The following is a 12,330-nucleotide window of genomic DNA, read 5'->3' as shown; positions in this document are numbered from 1 at the left end:
GCCAGTGGGAAGCTGTACTGAAATCCCAGCAGGAGGATCTAGGAATGGGGGAGAAAAAGCTCAAAAGGACATTATTAGGACATAAGAAAAAAATATGGAATAGAGAATGTAAGCTTTATATCAATGGTAAATGCCTTGAATTTGTAAACTGCATTTAAGGTGATTGCATGGGTGGGTGTCCTTGTTTGGAGGAAATGTCCATGGGGGAATTGCATATTCAAGGAGTGGGATATATGTAGCCTGCTCTCAAGTGTTCAGACAGATGGATGGATGGATGGATGGAGGGATGGATGATGAATGGATGGATGGAATGCGTGGCAGGGGTGGCAATATGTTAGAGTTGGTGGATCTGGGTGTCCCAGCGGGGGTGGTGGTGGTGGCAGTTAACGTTGGAGTTCTTCTGTACAGGGTTTGTATTATTTTGACAACGGCCTGTAAGTTTGAAAATATTTCAAAATTAAAAATCAAAAAAAAAAAATACTAGCAGGTAACTAAGTAGTAATTCCCACAACATGAAAAGATTCCCTTTGTGTATTTAAATTAAAAAAAAAAATTGATGCTAAGCCCCTGCATCTCTCTCCTCCCATCCATGGGCTCCTCCTGCCCCTCCCCAACAGCTCGAGCTTGTGAGGCTCTGAGGCCCTGGCCCACAAGCAGGCATACAACAGGTGAGTGGTCAGGGCTTCCAGTGTGCATCCATCAACGTCTTTGCTGGGGTGGGGGTGGGGGGTACCAAATAGCATAGGAAAGCCTACTGGAACCAGAACCCAGAGGGTTGTATGAAATTAAGTAGGATTAGCTCTCCAGGGGCAACTCAGAGCTGCTGGAAAAAAATCTACCGAGTGGCAGGTTTGGGTCTCAGGGAGACTTCTCTGTGACCACAGGCCTGGGCCGTGAGCAACCATTGGCTGTACCTGTCTCACCTTCAGATTCTATGTAGCTCACCCACTGCCCAAGAGATGGAAGCTCACTAAATGTGAATGAGTGACCTTTTTCTTTTGCTCACCACTGGCAAAAGATCAGAGAAAGGCAACTAGGAAGGTGAGTCCGTTTAAGGCAATAGGCTGTGAATTCACTTCCACGAGGGGCAGGCGCACGCTCCCCATGGAGGGGGACAGAGTCGGCTGGGCACCCCCGTCAGAGATGCCATAGCCGGAGGCTTTGCACCACGAGAAGGGCAACACTAAGCAGCCTGACCTGAGTAAGGTCAAAGCTCACCAGTTCTGCATGTGCTCGAATATGTGAGTACCTACTTTGTGGTCAGGCAGTGTGTTCAGCATGGGGAAAACATATTAGAGCTGGTTCACGGTCCAGTAGGGGGATGATAAAACCAATTCCCCAGGTGGTCACAATACTGTGAGGCAAGTGCTCCACGGGTGCATCTGTGGACTGGAGAAGTGTGTATGACCGGGGATACTACTTTACACTTTGCACTTCTAATTTATTCTGGAAGATTCTCACAGTCACTGAGGCAAGCTCTGTGCCATGTACTGAGGGATAAACACCTAGAAGACATAGTTTCTGCGCTCTGGGGGACATACGGGTCCATCTAACAGTAGGAAGTTAATGATTGGCTGTGAGGGACAAGCTAATGAGTGTGTAGAACGGAGAGGCCAGTGTGGCTGCGAGTGGGTGGAGGTAGTTTGGGGGAGCGCTGGGACCTCCAGCGAATGTGGGTTGGATGACCTAGCAGAAGGGATGAAGTCCAGATATGGGTGAGAGTGAGGATGTGACAAGAGACAGTGAAGTGGAATGACTGTGACCTTTGGGGAGGGAGATGGCCAAGAGGGATTCTGATAGAGGTGGCGGGCCGTCTTCAGTTGAAATGGAAAAGCAGAAAATGACCAAAAGAAGGATGAATGAGGCATGGTCTGGGCCCTGGAAATCATTTCAGTTTACAAATGCCAGGGAGCCTTGGGGGGGGGGGGGGGGGCAGACCTTGACTTGCTGAGCTGAGTGGCGTTTAAAAGGAAAACCCTTATTAAGGCACATTCCCATGAAGACACACATAGGATCGTTGTTGAGCCACCCATAGGGTGCTGACAGGCTGTGACAAATCGCACGGGAGCTCAGGTTGACGTATCAATCGCCATGATTGAACCATCACCACGTTTCAAACAAATCCCAATCTAGCAGCCCTACCCTGAGGAAAACCTTGTCTCCATAAACATCCCAAAGGGGAATCCCAGTCCCGGGACCAGATAAGTCCTGAAACCTAGAGGGCCCAGCCTCTCCAGAACACCAGCTAGTTCCATCTCCCTACCCCATATTATTGACAGCCCCTTCCAACATGAAAAAGTTAGAATGGCCATAGCCCAAATACCCCTAAAGCATGGGAGAAAGACCAAAGGTGATGGTGGAGTTATACAGAGAAGGTCGGGTTTAACAAGCAAATATGATTGCTGAATCATTAAATGAATATTTCTTTTAGTCTCCGGTATCTTACAGCAGCTAGAAGTAAAAACCTAAAATTGTGGAATTGTAACCCATACTAAACTCTGAAATTCGTTCTACAATTGTTGTGCTGTACTTGAAATGTATTGTTTTTTTGTATATATGTTATTTTTTACAAAGAAGAAAAAAAGTTGGTTGTGATGATAAAAAAATATTTATCTCTTCTAGTCTCCTATATTCTGGAGCAGCTAGAAGGAAAAATCTGAAACAATTATATGGTAGCTCATGACAAACTCTGGGATCTGACCTGTAACAACTTGTTGAAGAGTGCTTTGAAAACTATTGCTTTTTCCATATAACATGGATATATGTTATATTATATAATTAAAAAAAAGTTAAAAAAAAAAAAGGTAATCCCAGGCCTACTGGAGTCCAAGTGAATTCTGAGAGAACTGAGGTAAGGAGAATTCATATCAGAAGTCCACTGGATTTGATAAGAGAAACTGTAAAAAGATAGGCTGGACAAAGTGCTAGGTGTCCCGTCACCCATGCCAGGATTAGGGGAGGATGGTGCAAGAAGTTGTGAAAGAGGTCTCCCTGCCTCAGCTCGCTGCAGCACCAGCCTTCACACTACCTGGTCTGGCCAATAGTGGGGTGTCAGGTCATGGATTCATAGTGCAATAAGCTTGATTGACAATAGTCTTATTTCCAGGGCCAAGACTTCTAGGCCGTTGCCTCTCTGGATACTAGAGCAACTCTGGTTGTACTCAGCTCCACCGCTTACCCAGCATGCAGCCCTGAAGACAAACTACTTAATGTCACCAAACATGAGTTTTCCTTAAGTAGGGGCAGAAAAATGACCCCTTCTTAAAAAGGATACCTTGTCTAGAACTTCCAGTACACTGCCAGACATATGGGATGATCTCAGGAGAAACAAGCCCCCTTTCCCTCTTCCATTTACTCTAACTTTCAATTCCTTGTTAATATCCGATGTTCTATTATGAGTCTTCCAAAAAGAGAAGAGATGATCTTGGTCTTTACAATATAACTGCCTTCAACTAACCTGCGAGGGTCTTTACTCCTCATTTCTATTTAAACAGAGGATTTTTAGGTAGGGGTCCTTCTCAGAACTCTGGGCCAGCTCCAAGCTACTCACAAGCTTGCAACTCTCAGACTGGAATGACCCATGATGACTCAGAGATCTACTACTGGCTCCCTCCAAGAGGGCTGATGCCATAGCCTGGCCACAGCAGGACATGGGCTGTTTGACCATGCAAACTCCCTATTCATTGTGCATTTATTTCATCAACATGCATTAAGAGCCTCTTAGGTACCAGGCATTGCACTGAGGAGAAGAGAGTGTGTGAGACTCCTTCGGACCTTGGGATGCTCAGCCATGCAAGGGGAATTAGATCTAGGTGTGTTTGCAGCTGAGCAGGGTGAGGCCATGATGGCACAACTCACGGCTGTGGGGGACATTACACTCGCGGGATGCCGCACCCCACCCGGGGGTCAGCATAGCTGCTCACTGAGCACGCGAGACGGGAGCAGAAGCTTCGAATTACCAAAGCCTGGCTTGGGAATTCACCTGCCTGGGGGTGGGAGGGTTTCAAGAGAGAGAGATTTCCCGTTTCTAATTCTTTGGCCTTTATCCTAAATTATAATCACCAGAAATGAGGCAGCTGGCCTTTGGAGCTGGATGAGCTAGAGTTTAAATTCCTACTCCAACCTGTTCACAGTGTGCCCAGCTCTTTATTTCTAAGCTTTGGCTTCCTCATCTATAAAACAGGGAACGTACTTTATAGGTCTATTTTGAACATCAGCCCCATATACACTAAGCATGTGCTGCCCCTAGAAAATGTGCGCTGAATGTAGCTTGCCATAATTCCAGTTCTAGGAAAACGTTAACCTGAAAAATATGTAGTAAATGTGTGTACTCCATACCTGCTCCAGTCGCCATACATGGAAAATATTCTAGAAGTTACATTTTCCAGGAAATGTCAAGTAAGCTGACAAGTGAGTGGCTGGAGCATGGGTGTTTACATCAGACACACTGCAGTGTCACCTCCAGTTTGATAACTTGCTTGCTTTGTGACCTTGGAAAAGTTGCTTAACCTCTCTAAGGTAAAACCATCTGCCTCATAGGAGTGTGTGGATGAAATGTGAGAGGACCTACTATTCTCCGTTGTTTAATTGGTTTCCTCTTCTCTCTCTCCATTCATAGTTCTCTACCTTCTCCGGACCTCCCACCTCCCTGTTCTCCACCCCCCCCAACTTCATCTTTTGCCTTTAGATACCCAATGATACACTGATATTATTGTGTGTGTGTATGTGTGTGTGTACACGTCTGGGAGAGAAGAGTGTTTTAGATTAGGGCCTAGTCAAATGCCTGGCTGAAACATTCTGTTTGGGCTGGACAAAATTTTTTTAAAATTAAATATGAGTGCATTCCATTGGAATATGCCTGTATTGCATCTTCGCAGAGTCACCAACACCCGCATCGTATTTCACATCTTCTTTATCATTTAACTTACCTACCTGTCGTATAAGCATTTGCATTTGTGACTCTTGTTTTATTTAGGTTTTTGTTCCTTCTCTGGTTCCTGCAAGATCTCTTACTGTGCCTTTTCCAAGACATAGTCTAAGGTCATCTCAAATACTTATCAATTAGAAGGGCCACCACCAAGAAACTCCATACTAGGATATGCAGGAAGGAATAAAGCAAAAGCAATGACTTCATCTTACTAAGTGAGTCTTTTTTAAAGACTCTGCCTCTGTTATAGAATAGCAATTTGGGATTGTAGATTCAAATCTACCTTTCCGACCACCAAAAAGGTTTGAGATCCCCGAAGACACCAAGCCCCAATCCTGGAGTCCCTTCCCAGTGCTCCCCCTCATAAGACCCCTTGCTATATAACCCCCTCTAGATGGTTCCCTTACCCTGTGACGGGGCAACATCCCTTGGTGCTTCCAGAGGGTGATGCCTCCTGGCTCTGTGTTATTCCTGGTGCACAAGTCTGTGTCCCGCTTGGCTCCCTCCCTGTTTCTCCCAGGATGGGGTGGCCTCAGAGCACCCATGCAGCAGGCAGTTCCAGCTCAGAGGTCTCTCGTTCTGCTTTGCCCTGACCTGTCCCCAGTCAGTCCATGGCTGGGCTCTCGTGCTCTCGGAGGGACGGACTTCACTTCCTGGTTTTTCTTTCTCAACTGAAAGTGGAAGTGTTCAGCCCAGGAGAGAAGCTGCAAAGCTAAGCTACCCTGGCTTGTTTTCAAAGCTTTTAACCCCAGCCCCTAAGGCCTGAAACAAAAGTCAGATTGCATCAACACCACTCCCCCTCTCCTTCTTTGCCTGACTACCTCAAAACCAAGCCAAAAACTAAAACTGTGCAAGTGGCTTGGAGTGCCGCTCTCAGATCATGGGTGTCAGAGAGCCGAGGGCTATACTGCTCCCTGCTGGGTGCTCTGGGACAGGAAAGTCCAGCCAGAGGCTACTGCAGCCGTCAGATCTGCCCAGAGTGGGTGTGACACCCTGAAGCTGGCCGAGCCCAGCACCGCTTGGGAACCCCGCACCCCTGTCCTGTTCTGCTCCAGCAGCCAACCCCCTCTCTAACACCAGAGCAAAACCCAAAGCAGCTCTGACACAGACGACCAAGTAAAAGGCAAAGTCAAAAATGTCAGTGACAGAGCATCATTAAGCTGACCGACACTGTTTACCTCCGATACATCAACTCATCCTTTTCACACCGCAAAAATTACATTTAAAATACATTCTGCCACGCACCTTACCAGTCCCCAGCCCCCAATGTTACTAGGACTCACAGTTACAATCATTTGATTCATCTACACCTGGGGACCACGGAGGGCCGCTAGTGTCCAGACTCAGATTTGGAGCAGAAACAAGTTCTCTTGTCACCAACAACCAACCCCCCCATTCCCCATAGAGACACCAAAACGAAGTAACACTTTTCTGGGTCACTTTAAGAAGACACATGGTCAGCTCAGCATGGGCCCCATTCCTCATGACAGCTCCTTTGGCATTCATTGTCCCTACAGAGAGGAGGTCCCCAAAGCCCACAACTAAAAAGCCACAGTAAGCTGTGTCATGATCTTGGAGAACAGTGGAGCTGGTCCTCAGCCTCCCGGGAGCCCTCTTGGGACATGGGAGAAAGACACAGGATGGGAAGAAGGAAAGCCAACTGGCTTCAGTCTTCTGGGTCATCTCTTGGCCAGAGGAAACTTGGCTTTTGCTTGGTTTCAGGAGCTCAGCTCCCCAAAGAGCAACTTCCTTCACAGGAAAGTGGAGGAGGCAGGAGGAGTGTCAGGTCACAGCCACTCTCTAACTGCTGGGTCCTTTACTAATCAGATGTTCAGGGCCAGGCGAAGTGGAGTCTTTATTTTATTTTACTGGTTTTCTCCAAGATTGCTCATGTTCGGAAGGGTCATCCTAAAATTCCAGCAGAGCGCCAGTCCTATCCAATCCCAGGTGCACATGAGTGACACCCCAAAGCTTTGAGGGAATAAGGGAAAGTTTTGGCAACACACAAGAATATTGTGTAATGGAGCAGGCTGTAGAGATAGATGGTTTGGGATTCAAATACTAGCAATACTACCTCTGGGATATGAGCCCAGGCCATGCTATCTATTTATTTTTTGGGGGGGGGGGGGGTGTGGAGTGCTTGGTCTGGGAATGGAAGCTGGGTCTCCTGCATGGAAGGGGAGCATTCTACCACTGAACCATGAGGCCATGCTATCTATTTAAAAGCCTAGAGCTGCATTATCCATCTGTGATGTGTGAATGATATCATCTACCTTACAGGTGGTGGAGAGCTGAGGAGGTAACACAAACAACATAGCCCCAAGCACCTGCAAGAATGTTCGCTAAGGATCCCCTTCCCCTCCTCCCTTCCAGATGGGAACAGCTGCCATCAGGAGCCTTCTCATCAAGCCCATACTGAAATTTCTAAATGGTGGGTGAAAGAGATCCAGATGTCGATGCATCCGGGCTGTGTCATTCAATCTATTTCAGCTACATTTAGAGGAGTTAACTTCCTTTTCCAATCCAATCATCTGCAATTCAGAAAGCTCAGATGCCTCTACTCCTGTTTCAACTTTTTTTTTTTTTGCCTCCCACACAAGTCCCAGCTGGGATTACCACTTGCCCAAAAGTAACTTCACATTGTGATAGAGCCTTAAGCTGAGAATCGACACAGGTTTCACATTCTTCCCCTAAACTGACCCGTTTCATTTTCCCATAAATATATAAAATAGAGAGCAGGTGCTGCGACTTACCTCAGAAGAATACGCTCTCCTCCTGGGCCCGGGAAATGAGCTCCTCGCAGCTGGCTGTACGGTTCAGCACCACATTTGGGCTCCCCTACCCTTTCCACAGCTGCTGGGCTGGAGCCACACTGGAGCCAAGGTGTGCTGTTTCAAGAGTGGCAAAAAAGTTCCTCTGAACTTTCAAACCTGTTGTAATAGAGGTTCAAAGGTAGACGTTGCCTGTCCAAACCCTATAGTAACTTCCAACAATGAGAAGTAAAGAACTGGCAAAAGGTTAAAACAAGAGACTGTTATGCAATGGGTCCAAAGAGGGGGAGAGAGAATCAGAGAGAGAGAGAGAGAGAGAGCAGGCCAGCCCTCAGCTCAGAAAGCTAATACTTAATAAGAGAAAGCTTTTATAAAGCCCATACTTGGGAGAATGAATGGGGGCAGGCAGGGTTTTGGATCTGTTCTTTTCATGTAATCCTTGAGATTGTGATAGGAAGAGGTAGGTCCAGAAAACAGGAGGGAAAAAGAAGTACTCCTTAAGTTTAGGGAGAGAGAAAAATGAGAAGCCACTCTAACTGGCTCAAGCTGCGACTTCAGCTTCACTAAGCAGTTGTCTGCATTTAGAAACCAGCCTTTTTCTAGAAGGGGCCAGTAACCCCTCCAGAATTAGAATGTCTCCAAGACAGCCAAACAAACAAAATCACTCTAGAATCTAGAGTCTAGACTGAGGCACAAGCCTAACTGGGTTTCCGAATCAGGTTGGAGAATGGCAGTCACGACTGCACCACCTGCAGCTTGTTAGCAAGGCTCTTGAAGAAGCTGCTAGTGCACCGCTGTTCGGCCTATCCCGCTCTCTTTCCATTTTGAAGTCACCAGTTGCCATTCTCAATTCCAATGCCAGGACAAAAATTTTTAAAACTGCAAGCCATCATTGTTAAACAAAAACAGATGAAAGAGGCCCCACAGATCTTGTCAACATTTATTTTACAGGGAAGGCCAATGATACCTTTTCAGGAAAAGGAACTCACCTGGAATGAAACAACCAGTTAATCAAGCCACGAACTGACCCAGGGCCACTGACGGGCTTTGCAGTGCCTTTGCCCCTCTGTCCTGCTGCCTTGGAGATTAGCATGCGTTTAACCACTCACAGACCTTAGATATCTAAACTCTTATTGTGTAGCAGGCCTGCAGAACTTCGTGGAAATGCCACATTAGATTTCTTCTTACTATATTTGGTCAGACAGCCAATGTCAGCATGAGAGGCCAATTCTACTTCCTACTGACTCCCGTGGGGAGTGGCTACACTATTAGCACAGAGGTCTGTTTTGGCCAGATTCTCCTCCAGGTCCTTGGGTGCATTAACTCTTTAAGGTCACTTCTTGTCTTAGTCCTGTGTTAGTAGCTGAAAGTAAAGGGCTCCTAAGGGACCAAAGGAGATACAATCCAATGGGAGCTGGGGTCTTGAGTACCACTTGGTTGGGCTAGTGCTAAATTGTGCTAAGTGGCAACCTATGAACACTTCCTGACACCACACTGTTCAGAGAGTGAGATGCGTCAAGCCAGTGGTTCCCAAATTTCAGTAGGCATCATGACCCCCCCCAGAGGATCTGACTCAGTAAGCCTGGGGTGGGGTCTGATAATCTGCATTTCTAAATCATGCAAATCCTGCTGGTCTGAGGACCACCCTTGGACCACACTAGAAGAACCAGTGCTCTGAACAGCCAACCTGCCTTCAGTGAGTTCAGTTACTGAAATGTCAAAAGGAATTGGGTTTTGGATAGTCTTGACTATGGTGACTCTGCAGCTTGGAGTATAACTTGACACAGTATAGACCTCATCACGTGCTCTTGGTGAGTGGAGTTACTCAAGACAAGCCTGAAGGCCAATTCCCAGTGTAGAGTTTTGGCAACTGCAGGAGGTATTGTCATGCCATCCCACTGCTCCTTTACATATGTCAAAGCTTCTGAACATAGAACTTATACTGCCCATGTTGGAATGAGTGTGTTTTTTTGAGGAACATCAGCTGCTCCAACTCCTTTCATTTTATACTTGAGTGTACCTAAGACTCCAAAAGGTGAAGCAGCTGGCTAAGGTGCTACATCTTTTTAGTGGAAGAGGTAAGTACAGAACACAGGTCTCCAGTACCCTAGTAGGCCATATCATCTCTTGATAAATTATTGTTTATTTGGAGCTTGTCTCTTAAGAGCATCTCTCTTTAAACAAACAAACATGTATCAGATAAGTTTTCTTTGCAATGTTCTCCACTCTTCCCTCCCCAAAGCCCCCAGCCTGGAACATTTAGAATCCAATATAAAGGCAGAGATTCTTCGGGCACCCTGCAGGCCCTAAAAATTGCAAACCTTCATTTTTAATATCATTTGTGGGTGAGATGAGCAGCCACAATTCTGAAATGCTCACACACATATGCTGCTATGATCTCCTCATGTATACACCCTCCTTTCCTTTCCTAGGGCACAAAGAAACCACACATTTAATATACCACGGTTCTAGAAGACCAGAGGCCAAACATTCCAGGACTTTGTTGCCTAGCCTGGAAATAGCCAGGATACCTGTTATGATGGGGGCCTGGTGGCTCTTCAGAAGCAGGAAATCAGGTTTTCACCTCTGTTTTTACAAACTGGAACAGACAGACATTATAAGGAGCCCCACTGTACATTCAATCATATACCACTTCTCAGTTTACAAATCATCTTCAAGACCATCTCTGAGACCTGTATAGTATAAATGGGGACAATCTCTTCAACTTCCAAAATGGTTGCTGGTGACAGGCCCCGTGACAAGTATTTAATTCAAACCCCTTGATAAACTTGCAAGGTGGTTATGATTTGTACATATGAGCAGATGGAAGCTTGGAGAAGTTAATTAACCTTGCTATGATCCCTTAGCTTGCTAATGGGGTGATCCTGGTGGTGATAGGGCCAAACATTATTTAATTATTTCAGGCTATTTTGCAAATTCAGGTGGCTTGCAGCTTATCCCTATAAAGCAGCCCTTTGTAGAGAGCACAGTTGGTTGCAAAGTAGATTTGGAGGGAGTGGGGAGGACACTCAGGGTAGGAGAATCAGGCAAGGTGCCAAGTGTTATTTAAAGGTCTTAAGGGATATTTCCAAATTCCAGACATCGTTGAACCTAATGAAGTGCTTTGAAAGGAAAGTTGAATTTTTCCTTTTAATAAAACCTCTGCTCTCTGAATCCAGAGGATTTATCTTAAAACTGGGACCCCTCTCCCTCAGCATGTTTCAGTGGATTTGGATTATGGAAATAGCACTAAACAGTACTCACTGTAAGCATTTTGAGGAAGAGCAAAGAAGAAAGGTGGGGATGAAGAGAGCAAGGGAAAGCACAAGATATCTGGATAGCTAAGACCTGTGGGGAATGGGACACACTTATTTTGGAGGGATCTTAGGCTGCTTGGACTGCTAATCCCAGTCTCTAGAAGTAAGGAAAGAGCCGAGTGCCAGAGCCATAGGCTACATCTACTTAGATCAACTCAGTTACCATGAGTCAGAAAAAAAAGGAGACCCAATGTCACTACCTAGAGTTAGTTGGATAACAGGGCGGAGATGTGATGGCAGGATCTTAGGGCACAGGCTCCAAGAAGTGGGCAAAAATAAAGCTGTGGTGGACTGACCTTTAGCTGCCCACATGGCAGTGCTGACTTTGAAGTTTACCGTTCAACTGAGATGTGAAAAAGAAGGGGCAAAGTTCCTTCAACTCTCTTTTAATCAGGGTGCCATAATTCCATAAACACCCTTCCCCTGGGTATCTGATATTTCCAAAGGCTAATGACACTCAAAGTACACCTTCCAGGTCAGCTGTCTAAGGTTCTCATGCCAGATCCTTTCTGTAAGTTTTCTGGATGACCATGATAGAAAGTATGATTAAAAACTTATGTGGCTGGCACTGTACTAATATCTCACTTAATCTTACAGCAATAGAAGTTATTATTACTATTTTACAGAAGAGGAAAGGCTAAGAGTGGTGGAGAAACTTGTCCAATGTACAAGGCTAATCATTGGCAGAATCATAGAGTCAGAATTTGAGCTCAGGCAGCTTGAAGCCAGAGCCCAAGCCCAGATCCATGGTTGAGTGCCATCCATTCTATTAAAACTTTACAACCCTGTCTTTATATATATATATTTCTCTTGGGAACTTTCATTGGCCTCCCAGAGAAAATTAAGAATCAATGCCCTAGAGAAACCAGGTTACAATGTCAGCCACTTGGCCCTGATGGCAAGGGCAGCGCAATATCAATCCTTCCTTCTCTGTAGAACAGTCTCCCATCCATGTGCCCATTCTCCCTGCTGCAGGGCTCATTTCCGATACAAAAGCTTGCTTCACTCAACCACACACCCTTGTGCAAACCCTCTTCCCTACCCCTCTTTCTGCTTATTTGCTGTGCCATGATTTACCACAGCTCCATTTGGGGTCCTACTCTCAGCCTTCCACCACGGAGCTTTCACAAAGCATGAGGGAGAAGCTGACCCCAGAGCTTAGTGCTTACAGCAGCTCATTTCTCTCAGCTCAGGTCACTGACAGCAGTAGGTTGGATACCCATACTGTTGAGGCCACATTGCTTATTCTTTGTGGGAAGGAAATGTTACTTAAGCGTGAGCACTTGGTTGACGTAAGTGGGGTTTGCAAAAATTG

The 12,330-nt window shown here is 46.0% G+C and overlaps 1 protein-coding gene across 1 annotated transcript in view; it reads right to left on the bottom strand.

Annotated features, from left to right (window-relative positions):
* ACSL5 (acyl-CoA synthetase long chain family member 5) overlaps nt 1–5,803 on the bottom strand; it is a 44,915-nt gene extending 39,112 nt beyond the window's left edge. The window contains 2 exon segments of the mRNA XM_077126029.1: nt 5,335–5,376; nt 5,379–5,803. Of these exon segments, the coding sequence (XP_076982144.1) occupies nt 5,335–5,376; nt 5,379–5,472 (136 nt within the window). The 5' untranslated portion in view covers nt 5,473–5,803.
* Nucleotides 5,804–12,330: the final 6,527 nt, after the last annotated feature.

The sequence above is a fragment of the Tamandua tetradactyla genome, chromosome 13 (assembly GCF_023851605.1).
Source record: "Tamandua tetradactyla isolate mTamTet1 chromosome 13, mTamTet1.pri, whole genome shotgun sequence".
Classification (NCBI taxonomy): Eukaryota; Metazoa; Chordata; class Mammalia; order Pilosa; family Myrmecophagidae; genus Tamandua; species Tamandua tetradactyla.
This window is presented reverse-complemented; position numbering and strand designations above follow the sequence as displayed.